We start from the raw sequence: 26,285 nt of genomic DNA on the forward strand, positions 1-26,285 counted from the left end.
CATCGTTTGGGTGGACCCAGTGCGCATTAGGGGCACTCCCATCCATGATGATACCCCAACTTTGTGCTTCACAGCCTGGCCTCCAAAACTCACCCCCCACACTCCTCCTTCGGCTCTCCAATCCCTTTTCGCCCGGGAAGCCTGGGACCTACCTTATTTGGGTTGCTCCTCATTATTGGGCCTCCTTGTCGTCCCAGCAGTGCACACTATTGAGTTCTGGTGCTGCTGGTACCAAGGCTGCCAGGCAATCAGATTGGTAGGCAGGCTTCAAGGGCAGCACTTCCTCCCATGGGATTGGATGTGTTATTGCTGCACGGCATCTTGTTGAACCTCGGTCGATGCAGCAGCACCAACATTTCTGCCGGGGATGTAGTGGCAAGGGCGCCTCAACACCACTCCCCCCACACCTGCAATTAAACCCCAGGACTTGTTGCCCATGGAAGAAGTGTTCAGGGCACAGTTCAAGCAGGATGATAATCAGCCTTTTAACAGTTCCTCACTCTTCTCCAAAAGAAATTAAATATGTGTGAAGGTATGAAACAATTCCCTATTTCCGAAATAAAAAACACAAAAGTCTGGTTTAAAAAGCCCCTAATTTAGAATGCCAAACGGAATTTATACTTCAATTGCCAAAATAAATGGTCATGATGCTACTTGACTGGATTAAAATCGTCAAAACTTTATTCAACTATCAACTTTGTTGTCACTACTATACACTGACGATTAAACACAAGATATCTCTGTGAGTTAACAAGTGGCACACTTGTCTCCCTGAGCTGGATGGAAAGACTGGAAATTAAAGGGGATTTCTCTGGATAACTCTCATTTCCATTCCAGCGGGCAGATTCAAAACAGTTGTGCAAATGGTCTGGGAACAGGTCATGTCCATCCCTTCTGGGATTGCAGGCAGGGGACCAAGTGTACTTTTAGAATAAGTCCACTTATTTTGATAAACACCAATTTACATTCCAATACAGATTCTCAACTGGAACTTGGAACTGGAATCCATGAACAAATAAATGTCAAAGTATCAGGCATCATTTGAAAAGTAGACCTAATTAAATCAGAATTATTCACAATATATTAAATGACATTAATAACTAGAAAACGATAATGGGCTAGATTCTCCAATTTTGAGACTAGGTGCTGACGCCGGCGTGGAAACAGTGGCTTTTTACGACAGGACAAACGGCACAATAGCTGCACCCATTCAGCACCTCTAAATGGGCTAGCACCATCGCCATGTGGAACGCAACCAGTTCCATGCGAAACAGTGCCGGATTCGCCGGGCCCGTGATTGGTGCACATGAGGCTCACACGCCGCAGTCGCACTTATACAATCCTTCTCCCACACACACCGTCCAACAAGATAGGTGGATGGAGAGCAGCACCACAGTTCAGGGATGCTGAGCTGGAGACCCTCCTGGACGCCATGGAAGAGAGAAGGATGACCCTGTACCCCGGCCTGGGAGGAAGGCAGCCAGGCACCACCATTCGCCGTGCCTGGGGGCAGGTGGCAGATGCAGTCAGCGCTGTGGGCAACACCATCCGGACTGGCCAGCAGTGCCGGAAGAGGCTCCACTATCCCCTCAGGGCAGCCAGGGTGAGTTGGCACACACCTGTCCCACACAGCCGTAACCCTACCAGCCCCCCGGGGATGGAGGAAACCCCACCCTGCCCCACATGCCAGCACCCATGCCAGCCGCAATGGCTGGGTGCCCTGGCCACTGAGGCCATCACCTACCCAAACCCTGGGCTGCATGCATCGGACCGTCTAACAGTGTTGATGTATGTGTTCACCGCACCCACCGCCAAGAGAATGCCGCACCCAACCGCCGGGAGCGGGAGAGGACCGGAGAGGGACCACCAGACCTTGCGGCCCCTCCCTATGTCCAAGCAGTTGGTCCACGACCTGGAGGAAAGGGAGGTCACCGAAGTGGAGGTCGGCGGCGGGCAAGCAAGTGAGACCCTGCTTAGTTACGCATCCCCATGACACATATGTGGGTCGTCCCCCCCCCCCCACCCCCCCCCACAACCCCCTCAACCTATACACCCCTCACCCCTGTTGGACCTTCTAAACCACAGTGTGTGTCTTTAACCCTGTAAAAGGTGGGCAAATGACCACACATGTTGTTTAATACGGTAATAGTTTATTACACGCACCCAAAGTGAACGCACACATACAAGTTTCACTCTACACTGAGACACAAGAACTACCCTAACTTCACGTCCAGGTGACTGGCAAGTACGGAGCCCATATCTGGGATCTGTTGTCTGGCAGTGCTGGATGTTTGGTGCTGGTCGTCTGTGTCCCCAGCTTTGTTCCCTCTGTGGATGGCATGGATGTTCCTCTCCTTAGCTGGTGAAGGTATCACCGTTGTTGTCGTTGTGGTCGAGAGAGCGGGTGGTGGGCTGCACAGCATTTTTGATCCCTTGCAGGTTTTGCGTGCTTTTGGGCAGTCCCAGGTAGATGTCCAATAGATCGATCAGGGCTCAATCACCCTGATCGATCTCAACCAATTCGTGGTGGACACCCTGACGGTGGGGCGGGCCCCAGTCAGCCTTGACCGTTAGTGTCCGAGGCACGTAGGCCTTCCCAAATACACCACCATGTCTGCCACATATTGTTACTTTCTATCTGGAGCCCATTGTCCTGGGATGGCCTTTCAACGGCCTTTTCCCTGTGTCAGTTTCTGCAAGGTCAAGGCTGCAGCCCTTGTATATTGCAAGCTTCAGCCTGTTTCCGTCTCTGTTTCCCATGGATCTGTGCGGGTGGTCATTTTGGATGCATCCTCACCCCTCACCCTCATCATCCTTACCTCCTTCACCCCCCCTCACCCCCGGCCTGTTTTTCCACCAGTGCCTTCGGTCCTGGCGCCCATCCCTGCCGCCAGGGTCATGTTGGCTGGCACTGCGCTCATTGAGTGTGGCCCTGGGTGGGCTCCCGGTGGGTTGCTGTTGGTTGGTCGGGGTGTTCAGTGCCGGCGGGGCGGGGTGGAGGTGGGGGTGGCTATATGGCCAGTGCCACTGTGTGGAACCAGGGCCCAGAGTTGGTCGGTAATGGTTGTTCAGCAAGATGGTGTTCGATGCCTGGGCATTGCCCCAGTCATGTGGTGAGGGCACCCTGGCTGCTCAACCCGGCGTCCCCCCTATCCCTCCCCTCCTCCTGCACTGTTCACGCCCCCACCACGGACTGCACGGCCGATGTCCAGGCCAGCAGCCCGCAGTCACTCCATGCCATTTCCTACCTCCGCTCTCTCGCTCAGCAGCCAGAATGCCAGGTTCACGATTTGCGAGAGCACAACTGAACAACGCCATTGGGAACTCGGACCATTGGAGGCGGTGATCGCAGAGGCCCCGGAGCATTGGGTGTCAAGCCCGCTAATGATATGCCCACTGTTCTTTTAGCCCGCGTGGCAAGCGACGCATTTACGCTATTTTCGGGATGCCTGTGCATACTGATTTGGCATCAAACTGGCGCCTACCATGATTTTGGCATCGGAACCAATTCTCCGCCCAATCAGGTGTCACAATTTTGCCGTCAGCCAATGGAGAATCCCGCCCAATGCATCCCTTTAACACTCGCAGTTTGCATTTTCACCACATTTGCTGAAATACAAAAGTAGCTTTAATTTCGAATGGACTTTTATTTCTCTGCTTCCCCAGATGTCTTGTACAAATGTCTTTTACTGCTATTTTAACAGAGGACTTAATCTATTCATTTATTTATTTATTTTTAAAATAAATTTAGAGTATCCAATTTTTTTTTCCCAATTAAGGGGCAATTTAGTGTGGCCAATTCACCAATCTTGCATATCTTTGGGTTGTGGGGGGCGAAACCCACACAGACACTGGGAGAATGTGCAACTCTATTCATTTTAAATGGATTAACACTTTCATTCAATGTGCTGAGAGGAATTTGGTATGAGGTCAATAAGGATTTATGTGATAACATCTCCCGTTGTTACGTCTAACCTTTAGAGTTCATTTTGAAAGAGGTTTACTGTTATGAAAAGGCTCAATCAAATTGTTTCCACCGTTACAACTATTGGGTCTAAAATTCTGTATTGTTTAGTTTCATACAAACTTGAGATTGTTCTGGTGAAAGGGATCGGGATTTAGGTGTAATTCAGATATATTTGAATTAATATGGTACAACAGGGACATGGGCGACAGATCAGAAATTAATACATGTATAAAAATTATTCGGTAATGAGGACCAAAGCAGTTCCAGTAATCCACCATTTTATGCCTTAATTGTACCGCTTGTTTCTTTGCTAGCACTGGATGGCAACTTGGTTAATGTCACATTAAGCCATGGTAGATTTTATATCCTACTGCTATGCTAAGTATTTGCCGCTTCTCAAATAGTTTTTTAAACTCCTATCATTCTTACCAGCTCCCCATCTCGCCATTCTCCGATTCTTTCCTCCCATCTCTCACCCTCTCAACTATTCAATCCTACCACTCTCTCCAGCCCTGCCCGATCACTTAAATATCTATCCAGAACCGTTTGGAGTTGGAGCCTCTCACAGCATTATATAGGAGGTACAGTGGGATGTAATTGCACAACTCGACCTATAAAATTAGCTGACTTGCACTCTATGGGAGTCCTGATCCAGGCCTATTTCATTGGCATGGTTAGAATTTCAAGGTGTTTGTCTTTTTTTATTTCTCATAGACCTGGGGCTGGATTCTCCATCCCACCGTGCCAGATTTCTGGTTCAGCATGCCAGCGGGATGCTCTGTATCGCTGGCCGGCCAATGGGGTTTCCCATTGTTGGGCAGCCCCATACCGTCGGGAAACCTCCAGGCTGCCGACAAAATGCAGCCGGCGGAGAATCCAGCCCCTGAACTTTTAGGGTGGCTGGGGCTTCGCCCCCACCACCTGAAGAATCGGTGGGAACACATTTCCACCCATCACTCAGGAGGAAGTCCTCCCTTGGAGAGTTGCCGGTCAATCAAATTGGCTGCCAGCTCTCCAGTCCCTCTAGAAACAGGGCTACAATAGCCAGAAGAGACACTGCATGAAGCTTCCTGAGCCTAAGTCCCGGTCCCAAGTATCAGGGTCCAGACGGGAACTGTCAGAAAGACCTGGGGGTGTGGTGAGGCTGGCAATTGGACACTCGGGCATAGGCTGGGGTGGTGGGATGGGGATCCAGAGGTCACTGGCCTTAAGGGGAAGGTGCCCCCAGTCAGGTGGGGACATCTGATGGGGGGAGCACCCTCCTTGCCACCCAATATCTAACTCTATTTATTTCCAGGTTTCCAACCGGAGCTGCCATCCGTCCGCCAGCCTAGAAATTGGCTGGGTGGGAAATGGCCCTTAAGTTGCCACTTAAGGTTCTTTATTGGGGCAGTGGTGGGCTTCTTGTCTGAGACCCTGCCCACCCCAGCATAAAATCACTGTGAGGTTGGGGTGGGTGGGGACCCAGTGGAAATCCTGTCCATGTAGTTTCACGACCCCCCAGCCCTACATCAGAACCCACTGGATTGTGGTTATCTAGCTTTGTATATATATATATTTCACATTTTATTTTGTTTTATTATGACCAAAAGAATAAAGCCATTTTTTGATGACAGTAAGAAGTCTTACAACATCAGGTTAAAGTCCAACATGTTCGTTTCAAACATTAGCTTTCGGAGCACTGCTCCTTCCTCACCTTCCTCAGGTAAGGAAGGAGCAGTGCTCCGAAAGCTAGTGTTTGAAACGAACATGTTGGACTTTAACCTGGTGTTGTAAGACTTCTTACTGTGCTCACCCCAGTCCAACACCGACATCTCCACATCATTTTTTGATGAAGTAGTGAAGAATATGATTGTGTATATAAGAATATATTCCAAACAACATTCAGCAATACAACCCTGTCACATACAGGGACAAAAAAAGGTGAAATTCATGAGATTTTAGGAAATCATCAGTCAGTGAGTCCATCAGCTTCAAGTTAAAATTCAGTAAAGGAAAAACTAAAAAATCACGATTAAGAGACTAGAAGAGAATATTGGTAAAAGCTAAAAATAATGAAGGAACTCCGAGATCAGGATATACAATGTGTCACTCAATGCATTTTATCTTATGAAGAAGTAGCTGAGCTAAGTGGCAACAACATAGAGCAGGAATACCACTCCTCACTCTACTTATTGCCAGCTCAGAGCCCCTTTAATTGTTGAGATGTTGAGAGGTTTAATCTTGAATGAAGTAGATCACCTTAAGCCGACGGACATGCAGTTACTCCACACCAAATTATGTGCTTGCTTATCACAAAAATAAAAAGCTTTTATTAATTTTTAGAGCTTTGTATCACATGGCAGTACTTGTCACTATTTATTTTTAAACTGGATAATCAAAGTACAAAAACATCAGTGGGTTTGCCAACAAACTAAATGACATGAGAAAAGATATTTAATGTGCCCTGGATTTTAAGTTACAATTCAAGAATTGACCTGCTCCACTACTTTCCCTACAAAAGAAAAGAAAACATTTATTTATTGTTATTTATCTTACCTGACCCTTTTACGTTTAAGGTAGAGTATAACAAACAGCATAACTGCAAACAACAAAGTGTACCACTGCATTCTTGTCCCACAAAAACCGCCTTCTTCACTTCTTCTGTGGTGATGCTTAATGAGCTTCCTGTGGGATATTTTGAATGTCAATTGGAAGAACAAGTTTAAGTCTAAAGGCAGATAATCCAGACAGCAACAGGTTTGACTTGCCCTGTGACTTTCTGTCAAAGTGGCGCAGTGCAGAGCATCGCTGCCTTTATAACTGAAATTCCTAACTTCAGAATATGGCATCTTTCCATTTCTAGGGGCCCTCCCCTTTTTCAATGAACGTGATGTAAGATTCAAGTTTTTTTTTCAGCACAAAAAAAATCTCCTCACATGAAATACAAACCAGGGGCGAAATTCTCTGACCCCCAGCAGGGTCGTAGAATCGCCTGGGGCCGCCAAAGATCCCGCCACCGCCATGTCCAGAATTCTCCCACCCACAAAAAGTTGGCATGCCGCCAATCCAGCCGCCTGCCTCGAAAAATGGCGGGGGCCGGCGAGAGGCTACGGGCTTCTGTGCTGCCGTTATTCTCCGTCTCGGATGGGCCGAAGTCCCGCCACTGAGAGGTCTCTCCCGCTGCCGTGGTTTGAACCACCTCTGTGCCGGCGGGATCGGCGGCGCGAGTGGGCCCCCAGGGTCCTGGGGCAATCGGACCCCGGGGGTGCCCCCACAGTGGCCAGGCCCGCGATCGGGGCCCATCGATCGGCGGGCGGGCCAGTGCCGTGGGGGCACTTGTTTTCTTCCACTGCCGCCACGGCCTCTACCATGGCGGAGGCGGAAGAGAATCCCCCAGCGCGCATGCGCCGGTGGTGATGTCAGCGGCAGCTGACGCACCGGCGCATGCACGAACCGGCGAAGGCCTTTCGGCCAGCACCGGCACTAGGCGGCGGGCATCAAAGGCCGTTGTTGCCGGTTTTGGCGCCAGTCGGTGTGGTGCCAACCGCTCTGGCGCGGGCCTAGCCCCTCAATGTGAGGGCTTGGCCCCTAAAGGTGCGGAGAATTCCGCACCTTTGGGGAGGCCCGAAGCCAGAGTGGTTGGCGCCACTTCGCTACGCCGGGACCCCCCGCCCCGCCGGGTAGGGGAGAATTTAGCCCCTGAACTTGATCTGCTACTTTGGATGTTCCCCTGAAGAGGCAGCTCCGAGATAAACCTAGGGACACTAGTTACATAACTTGCAGCTCCTGACCTGCAATAATATGTTCAGATTACCTTTGAGATGGCAGGTAAAGGTATCAGGATGACATAATTCTGAGATGTTATTACTTACCTTGTGATGTTTTAGCTGGTTTAGCACACTGGGCTAAATGGCTGACTTTTCAAGCAGACCAAGGCAGGCCAGCAGCATGGTTCAATTCCGGTACCAGCCTCCCCGAACAGTGCCAGAATGTGGCAACTAGGGGCTTTTCACAATAACTTAATTGAAGCCTACTTGTGAGAATAAGCGATTTTCATTTCATGTTCTTTGTGTTCCTTATTTCAGGATGGTTGCCATAGTGTTCGCAAAGGCCACAAAATTGCTTTAACTTAAACAAAGTATTAATTTATTTACACTACTAATTTAGATTCGGCACGTACTCCTTAAGAATACACAATTGATCAATGACATCTAACTACACTGATCTACAGCTAATCTCATTACTGATCTAACCTCACTTGCACTATCTGCTCTTCTGACCTTCACTAGCTAACTCCTGCATACACTCCTCCCCTAAGGTCTAGCATCGCTGCCTTATATAATTGTAACTGTAGCTCCTTCTGGTGGCTACTCTCAACACGTTTAATACTCAAAAGTAGTGAGAGAAGATGAGATTTGATCAACTATATTTCCTCAGGTTCAGGAAGCAATATTTGGCCAGGAATGTATATTTCATACAAAACTAACACAATTAACTGTTATTACACCTGTAAATAACAGTGAATCAGACCTAAATTTTCAGGTTGTGCCAGTTGTATGGGTGGGACAGATCTGATGGACCAGTAAAAGGTCCATTAAATGTGGGCAGGCATTACACAGGGTACTGTTTAAATTTTCGGCATGCGAGGTTGTCCCGTAGACATGAGTGATTTATGTGTTCTTGATTTCATCAAGTAAGAGACATGCAGGGGAAGCCTGGAACTCACCCAATGGAACAGTAAGACCTGATCAATTTTCCTGGAAGGGCTCCATATCCATAATTCTGCTGAGTTAGGAGCACTGAAGCTCTGGCGACTTGCTATGCCATCAGGGTGGGATATCTGGAGTCTCCTCCTCGGAAGAGGATGGAAGTTCAGGATGTGGCAGAGGGACAGACTGGCAGTGTGCAAGCTGCAATTTTCTATCGTGCAACAGGAGGAACATTCTCTTTCCTACTGCTTGTTAAAGCTGCTCAATGACTAACATCAATGGATGGTGCATTATTCTGTCTACATGGTATAAACAAATGACATTGAGACTCGGCAGCCAATGTAGGACCGCCATTTAAATCTTTAAATCAGGATCCCTTCTGTTTTAGGTGAGAGCACTAGTTACCCATTTTGCGGCCTGCTTGAATCATGCATCAGGTGGCTAACGGGTAGGAGATTTATCGAACATTTGCCTATCTCCACTTGATTTTCACCTGAACAGAGATTTAGACAAAATTTATCCCCATACACACATTAAATGAAGTTTATGCACACAAACTGCATCTCCAGAAGATAATATACAAAAAGGTAGCGCACGACGGTCAAAATCCTCTGTCTTCATTCGGGGCTGGGATTTTCCTGTACTGCAGGAGTGCACGGAGTTTTGTCTGGAATGCCAAATTTCCGGTTCTCGCTCGCAATGGGTCCCACCACAGAGAGACTGGAAAATCTTGCCCCATAGATTATTTTTATTTTACGTATTTTACTTTAACTTATTTCTTAATTACGCAATTATCCGATTTCAAAATTACCTAACAAAATCCAGTAAAGCTTTAGGTTTGAACAAGACAGATCATAAGGCAAGATGGACCCCTGAGTGGTAAGTTAAAAGAGAAAGTTTATTTTAAAACACAATAGACTTCACAGCCTCAAATGAGTGACCAGGTCACTGAAAAGTAAGGTTATCCTATAGTTCCTTCATTGACAGCAATATTTCCAAATTTTGCCTCTGAACATTAAGTACATAACTAACTACCAAAGATGACATTCAAAGACTTTACTTTTATCCCTTAAATTATGTGTGAATCTAAAGTGTGCAGATTAGACCAGGTAAAAGGAGGTCTGAATTTGGTGTATTATTTTGGATACCCAGGGTTCTCCTTTGAAGAGGTAAGGTACCTCTTTGAACATGGTTTTGGGACACCTTTGGGAGGGTTAAGGCACCCTTTGGGTCGTTAAAAGTAAACATGATTATGCACTTTTCATGCACAAACACATTGGAACTGTCAAGCTGTAAAAAAAAAAGCATCCAACTGCCCAGGGAACACTTAACTGTCCAGGAAAGGTCCAATTGTCTAAGAATTGTCCAGCAGTAAAATGTGTCAAAGCTATCCAGGAAGTGTCAACACAGTCAAAGAAATGTCAAAACGCACTAGTTGTGTTGGCATGCAGGGGGTAAGGGCAAAAGATGGTGGGGCATGGATTGGCATTATGTTGGTATAAGACAAATGGGGAACTGCGATGGGAAGAGGGACATTAAGTTGATAAAGGGGTGTGAGGGTTTCAGGGGGATGGGTAAAGTGTAACATAGATGCCATGGGTGGTGCATGGGGATCATGGGTTGGCATGGATTGGGCATATGGAGTGTGTTAGAGGATGAATGGTGTGGTCTGAAGGGATGTTTTCTTCTTATTATTCATTTAAATACCTGCCCTTTGCCTGGATTTTTTCTGGGGTCACCCACCCCAAATCCAGTTTCAGCCCACCTCACCCAACCAAACTTCCCATCCACGGGGGTCCGTTTTTAAAGGTTGGGTTCACCGAATGAGAAATCACCCAACTCTGTGCTCCCAACTTGGGCACGATAATCTAGGCCCATGTCTGTGTAATTTCATAATTGCTTAATTTAATTATTGCTTTGTTTTAATTGGAGTTTGACTGCCGAAGCACATCTCCTGAAAGGACAATATTTATTTTACAGTGTCTTTTGTTATCTGACTTTGCAGAATTGTTTATTGTCCATTTGGTCATGACTTTGTCTGAGTTTAGCCCAAAATATGTGATTTGATAGCCATCCAAAGCAGAAATCGTAAACTTGTAAGCTTTTAAATCTAGCCTCAACACAATTACTTGATGAATTACTATTTCTTCACTTACAACTTAATGGAGATACACTATTTGGTCATTATCAGTTTCTGGCTGGTTCCTAATTATGTAATAACCCTCAATTAATATATGTGAGTGATTATAAAGTACAGAACACAAAATGGCTTCTTATCTCAGTATTGACAAAAAATGGTGTATTGACCTTGTTAGTTTATTACAATTAATATTACATGAAATTACTCTATAAAGAGTATATAGGTTTTAAAGAGACTATTCTATCTTGAGTGTAGAACTTAAAGGTGCAATAATATGTATAAATGTAGACATGTGAATGTTCAGTGTCAGCTCTGCTGATTGGGTTAATCCTTCAACCTGCCACCAAAGTACACTGCTTTCAATCAATCTGCTTCCTGTGCCACATGTTTAAGTGTGTTATCACTATTAAAGGCTAACATATATCTGACAGGCTGTGAGTCTCTGGGGCCAGCCCCAATGAACTCCCCAACAAGGTTCCCGCCCGATCTGGCGTGAACATGCAAACAGCTCATTAGACCTGTTTTGAATCTAAGTTAGGGGCAGAATTCCCAATTCACCTGCCTCCAGGGATGCTCCAGCACCCCCCAAGCTGGAGTCCCGCTGACATGAATTGGTACAAGTCCTGAGAAACAGCGACCTGGCTTCTTGCTGAGCTGAATAACTTACATGTGCGAAGGATAAAGAGGCAGCCGCTTAAAAGGAACTGTAGTTAGCTGCTCCCAAGTTAATTGAATCTCTGTAGAGCTTTACAAATAAACAACCTTAATCCTCCCTTTGCAACTGACTGGACCTGTCAATCAAATAGCTTGTGAAAGGCAACGGTCTGTAAAATTCAACATAACCAATGCAACTCAAAGCTTTAAGGCTTCTAGGCATACAAACAGGCTTGAAAAAGTTAAAGGGCAATGAAATTTACTGTGAAAACCACTTCAAAGTTTTCCACCACATTATAGGGAATATTTTTAACTTCATCTCACAGATCTTTGTGCTTAACATACTGACAGACAATTTGAAGAGTTCATACTACAGTTGGGAACACTTTCACTGTATTATCAGAGAACTTTATTTTTGACATACTGACTGTTTAAAGGGTTTGAAGGCTGCAGACAGAAAGACAAGCCAAACGAACCCCTCCCAGGAAAGAACCCCAACCTGAGTCCCTCCAGCCCAGCACAAGCCCTCCCCCCCTCCCATGAAACACCCCCCTGGCATTCTGGAAGCAATTTTAGGGAGGGCACTCAAACCCTTGCCACCCCTTGGAGTGTAAGGTGATAGGTTGGCACTGCCAAAGGGCCGGGCCTGAAGGGGGAATTGGCACAAGGGGGAACATGGAAGTTGGGAGGAATGAGGGGGAACTGAAGGGGGGGGTAGCTGAGTGGACTGGGTTAAAAGGGTGGAACTGAGTGGGGGGCCTTGCCAGCGATTAGGGTGGTAGGGGGCCTTGCCAACAATCCGGGGGTGGGGGGGGGGGGGGGGGGGAGGGCGCTGCAGCAGCATTCTGAGATTGGTGTGCCCTTTAAAAGTGACACTCTGCTCTCTGAGGAGCGGGACTTGACAGAGAGATTAGGTTCTGCCCATCTCACATTCAGCAAGAACCCTGATGTGCCATGCAGTGGGTTGTCGGGTTTGCTCCTGGAGCCAGTCGGTATCACTCCCGCACTTTGTCTCCAATCAGGAGACTCGCACCCACAGATTCTACTGCTGTTACCATGATATATTCTGTTGTCGCTGTGCTTGAAGGATACTGCAGTTCGGAATAAGTCACAAGGACATTTTTATCAACAATACTGAACCAAATACATATTTACAGTAGGTATGGAGAGGGCTCCATATTAAGTCCTTACACATTGCTACTCATCTCTAGATGGTACCCATTCTATGACATGTGCCTTCTAACATCACTGTGTGGGTGACACTGTGTTCAGTCTCATGTTCGTCCTTTAGGTAACAGATGCTCTACTACAATATGTACATTGTTTCCGCAGCCAACATGAAATTCGAAGAGTACATAATGTTTTATTAACCCACAGAAATACAAAAATCTCCCTTTACGATGTCCTCAAGGTCACATATTGAACTTAAAATGGTTGTTTCCAACTATGTTGTCACAATTCACTGGAAGTTAGATTAATTAGCTTAAAACTGGCCTGAACATTACTTACAACTTTGATCGGTGAGGCTGAATATGTTGATATACAACTTATTGCAACAGACTAACACACATACAAAGTAAACCCTAGGTCAGTCAAATTCAAACATTTAAACATAAAATAATTGACTTCGGTAAAATACTGAAAGAGAAGCCAAAAGGTCAAATACAACTTTACTGATGTTGGTTCAATCTCAGCCCTCAGAATGGTCTATGTTCCTTATGTTAACTTGTCACAGGTTTTTGTAAGAAGTTGATGTTGCAATGTGTGTAAATACAATTCTCATGCACCAAAAATCTTGTGCAAGTTTCCGCATGAAGGTGAGACCCACTTATGATTTTGCAATTTCTGCGTCAGTGTTTAAAGCCTATGAATGAGGAAAGCTAAATTTGCAATAATCAAAATATTTATGACTATCAACATTTGAACCAGAACATCCAACCAAAAATGTAAGTCTCTACATCATTGTGTCGTGATCAAGTCTCTACCAGAAACAGGACTACCCAAGTAAGCCCATCATGTCAGCTTGTTCCTGCCCCACTGAATTAATTTCTTCCTATCTTGACTCCATACTCTCTCCCCTTGTCCTGCCCTTCCCACTTACATTTACGATTCATCCGATGCCCTACACAATATCAGCAACTTTCAGTTCCCCTGCCCTAACCACCTCCTTACCATGGTTCAATTCCTCTATACCTTCATTTCGCATCAGGATGGTTTGAGTGCCCTCTGCTTTTTCCTCTAACAGAGGCCTGAACAATCCCCATCCACCACGACTCTCCTCCGCCTGGCTGAACTTGTCATCTCATTAGACAATTTCTCCTTTAACATGTTTCACTTCCTCCAAACCAAAGGTGTGGCTATAGGTACCCACATGGGTCTCAATTTTGCCTGTCTCTTTATGGGGTATGTGGAACATTCATTGTTCCAGTCTTACTCTGGCCCCATCCCACAATCTTTTATCGGTTCATCGACTACTGTTTCGCTGCCGCTTCATGTCCCTGTCTGGACCTGAAAAAATGTATTAATTTTGCTTCCAATTTCCACCACTCTATCACCTTCACATCGTCCATCTCCGACATGTCCCATCCCTTCCTTGACCTTTCTATTTCAATTTCTGGGGATAGACTATCCACTAGTATCCATTACAAACCCACCGACTCCCACAGCTATCTCGACTACAAGTCTTCACATCCCACATCCTGTCAGGACTCCATCGCATTTTTGCAGTTCCTTCGCCTCCGTTGCAACTGTTCCAATGATGCCACTTTCCAAAATGGTGCTGCTGACATGTCTTTATAATTCCTTAATTGTGGTTTCCCACCTACTGTGGTCAACAGGGCTCTCAACCGTGTCCGCCATCTCCCACACCTCTGCTCTTACCCCTTTCCTTCCACCCCAGAACCAAGATGGGGGCCCCCTTGCCCTCATTTTTCACCCCACCAGACTCCGCAATCTAAGAACCATCCTCTGCCAATTCTGCCAACTTCAGCGCAATGCCACCACCAAATACATTTCCCCTCACTCCCCCTGTCAGCATTTTGTAAGGATTGTTCCCTCCCGGATACCCTGATCCACTCCACCATCACCCCAACACCTCACCCTCTTCCCACGGCAACGTCCCATGCAATTGCTGGAGGTACAACACCTGTCCCTTTACCTCCGCTCTGCTCACCATCCAAACTCTTTTTAAGCAAGACAGCATTTCATGTGCACCTCCTTCAATCTGGTTTATTGCATTTGCTGCTCCCAATGCGGTCTACTCTACATTGGGGAGACTAAATGCAGACTGGGTGACCACTTTGCAGAACACCTTCAGTCCGTTTGCAAGCAGGATCCATGTTGCTTGATATGTCAAATCACCATCCTGATCTCATGTCCATCCTTGGCCTGCTGCAATCATGGAATCATAGAACTTACAGTGCAGAAGGAGGCCATTCTTCCTATTGAGTCTGCACCGGCTCTTGGAAAGAGCACCCTACCCAAGGTCAACACCTCCACCCTATCCCCATAACCCCACCTAACCATGTTTGAACACTAAGGGTAATTTAGCATGGCCAATCCACCTAACCTGCACATCTTTGGACTGTGGGAGGAAACCGGAGCACCCGAAGGAAACCCACACAAACATGGGGAGAACATGCAGACTCTGCACAGACAGTGACCCAAGCCGGGAATCAAACCTAGGACCCCGGGGCTGTGAAGCAACTGTGCTAACCGCTGTGCTACCGCGCTGCCCATTCTGCAATGTTCCAGTGAAACTCAATGCAAAAGGGAGGAACAGCACCTCATCTTCTGATTAGGCATATTACAGCCTTCCGGACTTAACACTGAGTTCAACAACTTCAGACTTCTCTCCTCCACCTTCACTCAATTTTTATTTATATCAATTTATTTTCATTTCTTCCATTGATCTGTTTTTCCCTCATAATTGTCCCCTCTCCACCCACTACATCCCAGCCCCTAGTTGCATGTTGATACGCTACTTACCGTTGCTCTGCCATTAACACATTCTAATCTCTTTATGTTTCATTATCAGCACCCTTCTTAGCCCTAATCACCCCATTTATATTCCCTTTGTCTTACTGTCCACAACACCATTGTCAATCTCCATCAATAATATTGCTAGCCCCTTATTCACCACTCCACACACCCCTCTCTACAACAGTATAATCTGAACCTATTTATAGTTCCCTCCAGCTTTGACAAAGAGTGATCCACGCTCCAAATGTTAGCTCCATTCTTTCTTTACGGATACTGTCAGACCTGCCGGGATTGTCCAGTATTTTCTGTTTTTGTTTCAGATTCCAGCATCCACAGTAAGTTGATTTATTTATTATGTAAGCCTCTTACATAAGATCTTAGTGGAAACTAAGATCTTATATATTTTTATCAAACAAATATAAATATATTTTTGGACAATAAATCACTGGAAGCAAGGAGGGTGCCAGAGGACTGGAGAATGGTTAATGTAATACCCCTGTTTCAGAAGGGAGGAAGGCAGAAGACAGGAAATTATAGGCCGGTTGGCCTGACTTCAGTTGTTGGTAAGATTTTAGAGTATTATTAAGGATGAGATTATGGAGTACTTAGAAGTGCTTGGTAAAATTGGACTGAGTAAGCACATATTCATCAAGGGGAGGTCATGCCTGACAAATCTGTTAGAATTCTTTGAGGAAACAACGAGGAAGTTAAAGAAAGGAGAACCTGTGGACGTGATCTATTTGGATTTCCAGAAGGCCTTTGACAAGGTGATGTACAGGAAGCTGCTAAATAAGATAATGGTGTTAGGGCCAAGGTATTGCCATATGTAGAGATTGGTTGACAGGCAGAAGACAGAGACTGGGCATAAAGGGGTCCTTTTCAAGAAAGCAGCTGATGACTAGTGGTATTTCACAGTGTTGGGACCACAGCTATTCGTGATATACATTAATCATCTGGAAGAAGGAACTGAGGGCATTGTTACTAAGTTTTCAGATGATACAAAGATATGTAAAGAGACAGGATGTGTTGAGGAAGCAGGGAGGCTGCAGAAGGACCCGGACAGGCTAGGAGAGTGGACAAAGAAGTGGCTAATGGAATGCAATGTAGAAAGATGTGAGGGTGTGCAGTTTTACAGGAATAATAGCGGCATCGACTATTTTCTAAGTGCGAGAAGGCTTCAGAAATCAGAAGCACAAAGGAATTTAGGAATCCTAGTTTAGGATTCTCTTAAGGTTAACATGCAGGTTCAGTTGGCAGTTGGGAAGGCAAATGCAATGTTAGCATTCCTGTTGAGAAGGCGAGAATACAAGAGAAGGGATGTACTGTTGAGGCTGTATAAGGTTCTGGTCAAACCCCATTTGGAATAATGTGAGCAGGTTTGTGCCCCATATCTAAGGAAGAATGTGTTGGCCTTGGAGAGAATCCAGAGGAGGTTCACAAGAATGATCCCTTACTTTGAGTTCACTCTATCATGAGTTTGCTGTGGGGGAATTGGATCACACCAATATTTAGAGTTGGGGAATACAGCACTGCTCACAACGGGGGAAGTAAATCCAAAACACCATTCCGTTTATGGACTGGAGGTAAGATAAATTGATGCTGCATTAACAGCCCCCAACCCCCCAATCTATGATAGTAGACAATTTTAAAGAATTATTGCTTGGCTATCCCTAGGTTTTCCGTCCTAACTTTGGTACGACCAACCCAGGAAAATGAGTAAAACCCAGTTCGGCTGGGTCACTGTTATCTTAGGAAGATTGTACAAGTTGGGAGACCCTTCTGCCCCTTGATGGGCAAGCACGAAACCAAGGCCAAAGAATCTCTGAGCCAGAGGTCCCATTAAAAACCTCAGTCAAAGCACAGTGGCGCAGTGGTTAGCACTGCCACCTCACGCTGCCAAGGACCCGGGTTCGATCCTGGCCCTGGGTCACCGTGTTTGCATGTGTCTCACCCCCACAACCCAAAGATATGTACGCTAGCTGAATTGGCCACACTAAATTGCCCCTTAATTGGAAAAAAAAATAATTGGGTAATCTACATTTATTTTTAAAAATTAAAATTATGAAAGCCACGATCCTGACTGGATTTTATAATGGTGGTCAACACACCAGATGTATGGCAGTATGCTGACCTCCACAAATCCATATGTTGTATCGGGTGCAGACCAGGCAATCAGCCGAGACCCCAAACATATATTTTTTAAAAACATCACAGATCAGTCCATTTGCTTAGGGGACCAAAATAGCTATGATAAGGATTGTGAGAGGATTGGGCCGCCCAACTCCCATGGATGAGCAGGGATTTTAGTAGGGATCCGCAGGTGTGCATTGGCGATGCCTAAGATTTCCTTGAGGGATCTCAAGGGGCATTCCTGCTTTCTTTGATCCCACACGGAAATTTAAAAAAAATAAACGCACCTTCTCGTGTCTTTTCAACCCCTAATCCACTGCTGTGTTTATTGGTCTGGCAGGGCCACCCTGATTTTCCCCACTCATTTGAGGGATTTTAACTGTGCACCTGTTAGATTTGCACCACGTTTTATCAACTATTTCTGGCAGAATGAAGTACTATGAGGAACGGGGGAGGTTGATCTTAATGACAGTAAGTGGCAAAAGCAGACAAGTCAGTTCAATTATCTTTCTGTGGTTCTAATGTTTATGCTCTCGTTGACAAACCACAGCTGCATTATGACAAAAGCTGGCCTTTACACAGCATCACTGACTATCAGGCAATTCTGCTTCACTCGGCCTGCCTGCACAGCAGCTGCCTTGAAGTCAGGAGCCTCCTCTTCCTCCTACTCATCTGAGAGTATTGTAAATCCCTTGGCAGGCTGCGCAAATTTATTCTGGTTGCAAAACTGTGAAGAATTATGATCTTACTCCTGTTGTTTGCACCAGATAGCAACATCCTTCTGAAGAAAACAAAACAATTCAAACATTGCTTCAGTATGCCTGCGCTATGCTCCACAATAACTCCCGTGTAACATATTGTATTACCACTCTGACGTTATGTGGGATTTGCTGCATGATTGGCATCATGAGAAAGGCTTACAAAGTGATAGGGAAATCTTTCAATCTTCCCTCCTCCTCCTCTTTTGTTTCAACCCAGTTATGAGCATGCTTTCCTTCCAGTTTCCAATTCTAATGAATGATCCATGCCCTAACGTTAATTAACTTTTCTGTTGACAGATTCTCTTAAACCTGGTGAATTTTGAATAATCTTTTGCTTTTATTTCAGTGTTCACCATATGCAGCTTTAAAAAAAAAAAAATTTAGAGTGCCCAATTATTTTTTTTCCAATTAAGGGGTAATTTAGCATGGCCAGTCCACTAACCAGCACATTTTTGGGTTGTGGGGGTGAAACCCATGCAGACACGAGGAGAATGTGCAAACTCCACATGGACAGTGACCCAGGGCCGGGATTCGAACCCGGGTCCTCAGTGCCATAGGAAGCAATGCTAACCATTGTACCGCATGCCGCCCGCATATGCTGCTTTTTAAAACTTTGTTTTTATTAATATATTAATACCCTTGTAATACTGTGAAAAAATTTACTAAAATGGCAGGTAAACAGTATCACTATGTCCCAAGGCCTATAATATTTTAAATCTCATGCTAGTTATATCATTTGCTGCTTTAGTCAATTTGCTGCTTTGGCAATAGCTCCATTACAGCTGGGTTATTGCACGATTCTGGTGGACATTGAAAAAACTTCACTTGAGAAAACTAAGGACATGATTTTCCGACCACGTCACGCCCGGCGGCGCAAGTCGCCTGCAATATGGATTAGGACCCCGCCATTCACCTTATTTAAATATCCCGATGCCGTATTCACCCGGCACTCAGGAGTCAAGAGCCGTGACTGCGAGACTTCAAACAGGTGCTGTTTAGCATTGATTTCCACAATTGTGGACAAGGTGTTTTGGTACCTCGGGGGATCTCGTAGGTCATTAAAGCGCCGTGGGTGGTTGGGGACAGGGCAGAGTAGTACCCTGGCACTCACCCTGGCACCAGGGCACCCGGACACCTTGGCACTGTCAGCCTGGCACCCTGTGTCAGGATAATGCTGCCAGGGTGCCAGGGCACTGCAAGGATACCAGGCTGGCAGTGCCAATGTGCCTGGATGCCAGATTGACAATTCCAAGGATAGGGGCCTGAAGGGTTATTCCCGTGAAAGCGGGGATGAGAGGGGATTTCAGGGGGGCCACAGAAAGGTTGGGGGGGAGTGAAGGGGGTCCTGAAATGGGGAGAGCCTGAAAGTTGGGAGGTGGGGGTGTAGATCGGGGCAGCTTTTCAAAATGGCACCCTGATCTGTGTGGTACCAGTCTGGCTGGTGAGCTCAGCTCCCCAGTGGAGAAAAACATTCTAAGTGTGGCCTCAACAAGGAGAAAGACCCTGAGGCTTAAACATAGAACATAGAGTGCAGAAGGAGGCCATTCGGTCCATGGAGTCTGCACCGACCCACTTAAACCCTCACTTCCACCCTATCCCTGTAACGCAATAACCCCTCCGAACCTTTTTGGTCACCAAGAGCAATTTATCATGGCCAATCCACCTAACCTGCATGTTTTTGGACTGTGGGAGGAAACTGGAGCACCCGGAGGAAACCCACGCAGACATGGGGAGAACGTGCAGACTCCTCACAGACAGTGACCCAGCGGGGAATCAAACCTGGGAACCTGGCGCTGTGAAGCCACAGTGCTACCCACTTGTGCTACCGTGCTGCCCCCAGCTGAATATCAATCTCGGTGTTGTAGCTGCTGAGAAACACCCCACCTTATGTGCCCGAAACCGGACTCTGAACTTTTTCTGATGAATCGCGCCCTAGAGCTCCAATTTTAACCCAAGCTGCTCAAATAGAATAGTGGAGAGAAAAATTGGGCGAGGTGTAAAATGGGCGTCCAGTCTATACTTGGCTTGTTCCTGCCAGGCACAGAAAAGGTTGAAAGTAGTATGCAGTTTATCTGCAAGCAAATCCATTCGCAATCCAACAAGTTATAATAAACATAGTTGATAGGATAGTAGAAGTATTTTAAATAGCCTAGTATTGTTATAAATTCAGACTTCTGGAAAATAATCTCTAGTGAAATTTTCCCTTGTAGAGAAAACTGTTGCTTGGAATTCCCATAGGGGTTGTCTGGCAACAGATTGGTGGAACTTCCAGACACAGAGCAGAAATGCCTAAAAATGTACAGTTTCCTCCACGTCTTCAGGGATCGCACCGATATTCCACCAAAGCTGCAGCACAAAGTTGGGAGGCGTCAATGAAACTAAGGGTCAATAGTTCAAGTAATTAATCTCATCAAAGAAAAATATGCATTAAAAGATCTCAAAGGAAAGTGAGTAATTTGATTTGTGGCCCTGGATGACTGCATTATTTACTTTTCTGAAAGGTCTCTGATAGTTATGTCATTTGTTATTTCAAGTTGAAGGGAAACTATTTTCCTCATGATTCAATTAATGTTCTGTGATTGTACGGACGTATTTTCATTTCCTTTATGTCCCCATTCAGTCTCACAAGTAAGGAGTGGTTATTAGAGAATTACTGGTTCATTGCCAGTGGCTGAAATATTATGCAAAGACCGATAGTGGGCAGGAAAAGTGGCATTGAAGCTGCTGGCACCAATGGCGGCTTTCTCCTCCATATCGAGCAATGCACTCCCTAAGCTCCTCTGGGATGTCTGCTCACCAGGTTTGACACCCGTCTGCCTTGAAGTCGGCAGGGACGATCACATCATCCGTTTACATCGGCGTGGAACATGATTTCACGGTTTGGGCACCTTGTGATATTTTCGTTACCCACCGCTGAATCAGCCCAATGAAAAGTGGTTCACAGTGGAAAGTTGCCCAACTGCATGTGAGGATTGGAAGCAGTTTTCTGGTCTGAAAGCATACAGGCTGTAGCAAGGGTACCAACTCCACGCACGAAAAAGGAAACCTTTACCTTCCTCGGAATAGTCGGCTATTGCAGGCAGTGGGTACCGGACTATAGAGAGGTGGACGCAGTACTGCCCAAGGCTACCCTACAGGATGCCCCTTCAGTTGTTACCTGGATCCCAAAGAGGGAGCAAGCATTTTGTAACTTGAAACAAGCTATGGTTAGCGCCCTTGCCTTGGGACTTCCTAATTTCAGCAAGTCCTTTCCTCTTTATGTGAATGAAGCAGGGGGATTTGCAACGGGGTCCTTTGACAGATGGGTATGTCAGCATGGCTTTAAACTCAGCACAACTGCACTCTCAGACAGCCAGCACAGGCACAACACAGCCATCTTAAAAGCTCTTGGCTGACGTCCTCTGGAGGGCCTGGAGCCGGGGGGCCCTGGCCGACTGATTGGTGTCACTGACGTTGCCATACCATCTTGGGCTGCCCGCTGTCCATGAGATGCACCAGTGTCAGGAGGGGGGGATTCTGAAGGAATGGAGACCATCATAGTCTCCTTGGTGGCAGGCCTCAGCTTGGCCTCCAGCACCACCTCCTCCCTGGCATTGCCCCTGGGGGGGATCCCTTGGGACAGAAGGGCAGACGCAGAGGCCTCTGAGCCACCTGACTCTTCCAGTCCTGGAGGCTCCACGTTGTCTGCACCATTGTGTTGACAGCGATGCTGCTCAGTTACTGGACCATGCTCTGCAGTGTCTCGGCAATGTCCATGTGTGTCCGGCTATACGTTTCTCAATGACTGGGATATGATGTCGGATCCCTCAGCCATGGTTGTCTCAGACTGTGCTATGCCATGGACACCATCATTCAAGATGTAGATGCCGTGCTCCAGGTTTTCCACTGCAGTGTCGGCACCATCTCATGTGTCTTCAGCCTTTGAGACTCCTCCAATCGACTATGCACTCGCTGGAATGTTGAAGACACCCCCTTCCTGATTCTCACAGCTGTGTCTTATCATCTGAATCAGTTCTGGGAGAAACATGTCCAAAGGTTCGGCGTCTGACTGGGATCCAGCAGACCCACGACCGCCATTTCCCATGAATGTTCCTGCCTCCAACTGATGTGCATCAGCAACTGTGTGGTATTCACCAAACTGTGCCCCAGTAGCCTGTCCACTCCTGTCGCCCAGCGAGGCGTGTGTCTCTGTGATGGTGGAAGCTGCAGGTGAAAGTTCTGACACCCCAAAAGTGGTCTCCTCGGAGTTTTCCTCTGAGTATTCTCGTTGTGTGGCGAGGGAGGAAGAACTGCAGATGACCCGACCCCATTGATGCACTATCAATTATGACGAGACAAGAGTAGGATGTAATTGAGGCTTTATTACACTGAGATGTGTGGCCTCCTACAGCAGCTGATGAAATGGCTGCTGTACGGAGAGCACACACATTTATACTCCGCCTACTGGGCGGAGCCAGCAGGCAGGGATCTACCCGTGTACCTGTAGTACAGGGGTCTTACCGTAACACCCATATATATACAGTATAATAAATCAGTGGTGACTACCACATTGACCCCCTGTTAAAAATGAGTCCAGAGGGGGTGGTGGTGAACTATATATAGACAAGTTGCTTTTAAAAATCACAGTGAATATAGCAAATTTAGGCGGTCCGGTGCCTTGATCTGTCGTCGAGAGCGCTGCAATGCTGGTGGCGATTCAGGCGTCGGCTTGGTCTTCGGTGACTCCGGGAGCGTGTCAAAACCCTCTTCATCCCCGGGTGGGAGCAAGGGGAGGACGGATTGTCCTGGAGCGGGGTCTGCGGTGGGGTGCACCGGGGGAAGTGAGGGTGCGTGGGGAACCAGCTGGTGCCGGGTCCCTGAGGAAGACTGTGTCTTGGCGGCCGTCGGGATACGCTACGTAAGCGTACTGCGGGTTGGCGTGGAGTAGCTGTATCCTCTCAAGCAACGGGTCTACCTTGTGAAGTCACAGGTGTTTACGGAGGAGAACGGGTCCTGCAGCTGCCAGCCACGTTGGGAGCGAAACCCCGGAGGTGGACTTCCTGGGGAAAGCAAAGAGACGTTCATGGGGGGTTTCGTTAGTCGCGGTGCACAGGAGCGACCGAATGGAGTGAAGTGCGTTGGGGAGGACTTCCTGACAGCGGGAGGCCAGGAGATTTCTGGACAGGTGTTGTACCTCCAGCAATTGCGTGGATAGGAGATGCCTGGCATAGATTTTGTTGGCCCGCTGAGTGTAATTCTCCTTCAGCGCATCCTGGACGGGGGGAAAAACGTTGGAGCTCAGCCGTGTGTACAGAATCTGGAGCTTCTGTGCTTCTGGGATTGGATCTGACGCAGACCCGATGTAAGCTTCAAAACAGGCTAGCCAATGCTCGCAGTCTTTTTTGGCGTTGACTGCTTGAGGATGCAGCTGCAAGTGATCCAGCTTGATGCAGAGGTCCATCTCTGAAAAATCTCTGTGTAATAAATTGATGCACTATCAATTACGGCGAGACGAGAGTAGAATGTAATCGAGGCTTTATTACACAGAGATGTGTGGCCTCCTACAGCAGCTGACAAAATGGCTGCTGTACGGAGAGCACACACATTTATACTCGGAGGGATCTACCCCCATACCTGTAGTACAGGGGCCTTACCCTAAAACCCATAAAAATACAGTATATACATCAGTGGTGACTACCACACCTATCAGATGGAGATTCCTGCGTGAGAAAGGACATGTGGTCAGTGAGGGGAAGGATCATTTGATCTGACAGGAGCAACTCAATTGAGACAGGTCATCTGGCTAAAGGGGCAGTGGATCCTCACCTCTGTGGCGCAGGCTAACCTCACTGTCAGTGACTGCTCTCTCCTCGGGCAACCCCGTGGTTTCCACAGATCGTTACTCTTAGGGGGGTGAGGACTTAAATTTCTGGGACTCGGTCCCCAGTCTTGGCCTTTCCCATTTATTATGGGCGGCACAGTGTCACAATGGTAGGCATTGCTGCCTCACAGCTCCAGGGTCCCGGGTTCAATTCCGGCCTCGGGCGAATGGCTGTATGGAGTTTGCACTTTCTCCCCATGTCTGTGTGGGTTTCCTCCAGATTCTCCGGATTCCACTACAGTCCAAAGATATGCTGGTTAGGTGAATTGGCCATGCTAAATTGCCCCTTAATGTCCAATAAAGGTTAGGTGGGGTTACTGGGTTATGGGGATAGGGTGGAGGTGTGGGCTTAAATAGGGTGCTCTTTCCAAGGGCTGGTGTAGACTCCATGGGCAAATGGCCTCCTTCTGCACTGTAAATTCTATGATTCTATCTTCTCCTGCAAGGACAAAGAGATAGCATTGTGAGCTGCACACGTGGTGGGTCAGGGGGAACTATAACAAGTGGCATGTGTGGGTACCACACCTGGATATGATCATAGAATCAAAGAATTTACAGTGCAGAAGGAGGCGATTCGGCCCATTGAGTCTGCACCGGCTCTTGGAAAGAGCACCCTACCCAAGCTCACCCCCCCCCCCCCCCCCCCCCCCCCCCCCCCGCCCTATCCCCATAACCCAGTAACCCCACCCAACACTAAGGGCAATTTTGGACACTAAGGGCAATTTAGCATGGCCAATCCACCTAACCTCCACATCTTTGGACTGTGGGAAGAAACCGGAGCACCCGGAGGAAACCCACGCCGACACGGGGAGAATGTGCAGACTCCGCACAGTGACCCAAGCCGGGAATCGAACCTGGGACCCTGGAGCTGTGAAGCAGTTGTGCTAACCACTATGCTACCGTGCCGCCCTTGTGCTGGTGGGTGACAGGGGGTTCTGAGGAACAAGCACGAAGATTGGATTGGATTGGATTTTGTTTATTGTCACGTGTACCAAAGTACAGTGAAAGGTATATTTCTGCGAGCAGCTCAACAAGTGCATGAAAAGAAAAGGAAATAAAAGTAAATATATAATAGGGTAACACAAGGTACACAATGTAACTACATAAACACCGGCATCGGGTGAAGCAAACATGGGAGTAGACAGTCCATAAGAGGGTCGTTTCGGAGTATGGTAACAGCGGGGCAGAAGCTGTTTTTGAGTCTGTTCGTGTGTGTTCTGGAGGTTTGTTCGGATGTGAGGAGGATGCAGGTGTCAGCCAGTGATTTAGAATTTAGAACAGTACAGCACAGAACAGGCCCTTCAGCCCTCGATGTTGTGCCGAGCCATGATCACCCTACTCAAACCCACGTATCCACCCTATACCCGTAACCCAACAACTCCCTCTTAACCTTACTTTTTAGGACACTACGGGCAATTTAGCATGGCCAATCCACCTAACCCGCACATCTTTGGACTGTGGGAGGAAACCGGAGCACCCGGAGGAAACCCACGCACACACGGGGAGGACGTGCAGACTCCACACAGACAGTGACCCAGCCGGGAACCGAACCTGGGACCCTGGAGCTGTGAAGCATTGATGCTAACCACTATGCTACTGTGCTGCCCACTGATGTGGGGGAGTTTGGGAATTTTAGGGGTGGCAGGCGAATTGATACCAGGAGAGAGGAGGTAACTTACCCTTGCAACTCGTTGTAGGTCGTTTGTCTTCTTTCTACATTGGATGGCATTCATTCTGGTCATGCTGCTGCACTGACAGCTGCTGCCACTGTGTCACAGGCGGCATTGATGACCATACTGCTGGTCCTCCGACCCTCTCGGGGGCACAGGGCAGCCCACCTCTCATCCATAGCATCAAGAAGCCATGTGAGGCTGCCATCCCCAAAGCAAGGAGCAGGTCTGCGTGCAGCCTTGCCTGTGTGTTGACTGGGAGGGAGTGGTGAGGGAGCGTTTAAAAGGAGCTCCCCTGGTTGGCTGCGAGCTGCTGAGGCGCAAGTCGGGCGAATCAGGCGGTGAGGGAGTTAGTCAAGTCGAGAATATCGTGGGGGCTCATTATTGGCACTAAATGCTGTTGAATATGGGTTGCGATCTCGCCAATGGGA

At 47.2% G+C, this 26,285-nt stretch overlaps 1 protein-coding gene across 1 annotated transcript in view; it reads right to left on the reverse strand.

The window, feature by feature from the left end:
- Positions 1-6,723, reverse strand: part of ptgis (prostaglandin I2 (prostacyclin) synthase) — a 103,600-nt gene extending 96,877 nt beyond the window's left edge. The window contains exon 1 of the mRNA XM_038803264.1: positions 6,506-6,723. Within this exon, the coding sequence (XP_038659192.1) occupies positions 6,506-6,576 (71 nt within the window). The 5' untranslated portion in view covers positions 6,577-6,723. The remainder of the gene's footprint in view (positions 1-6,505) is intronic.
- Positions 6,724-26,285: the final 19,562 nt, after the last annotated feature.

The sequence above is a fragment of the Scyliorhinus canicula genome, chromosome 7, assembly GCF_902713615.1.
Source record: "Scyliorhinus canicula chromosome 7, sScyCan1.1, whole genome shotgun sequence".
Lineage (NCBI taxonomy): Eukaryota > Metazoa > Chordata > Chondrichthyes > Carcharhiniformes > Scyliorhinidae > Scyliorhinus > Scyliorhinus canicula.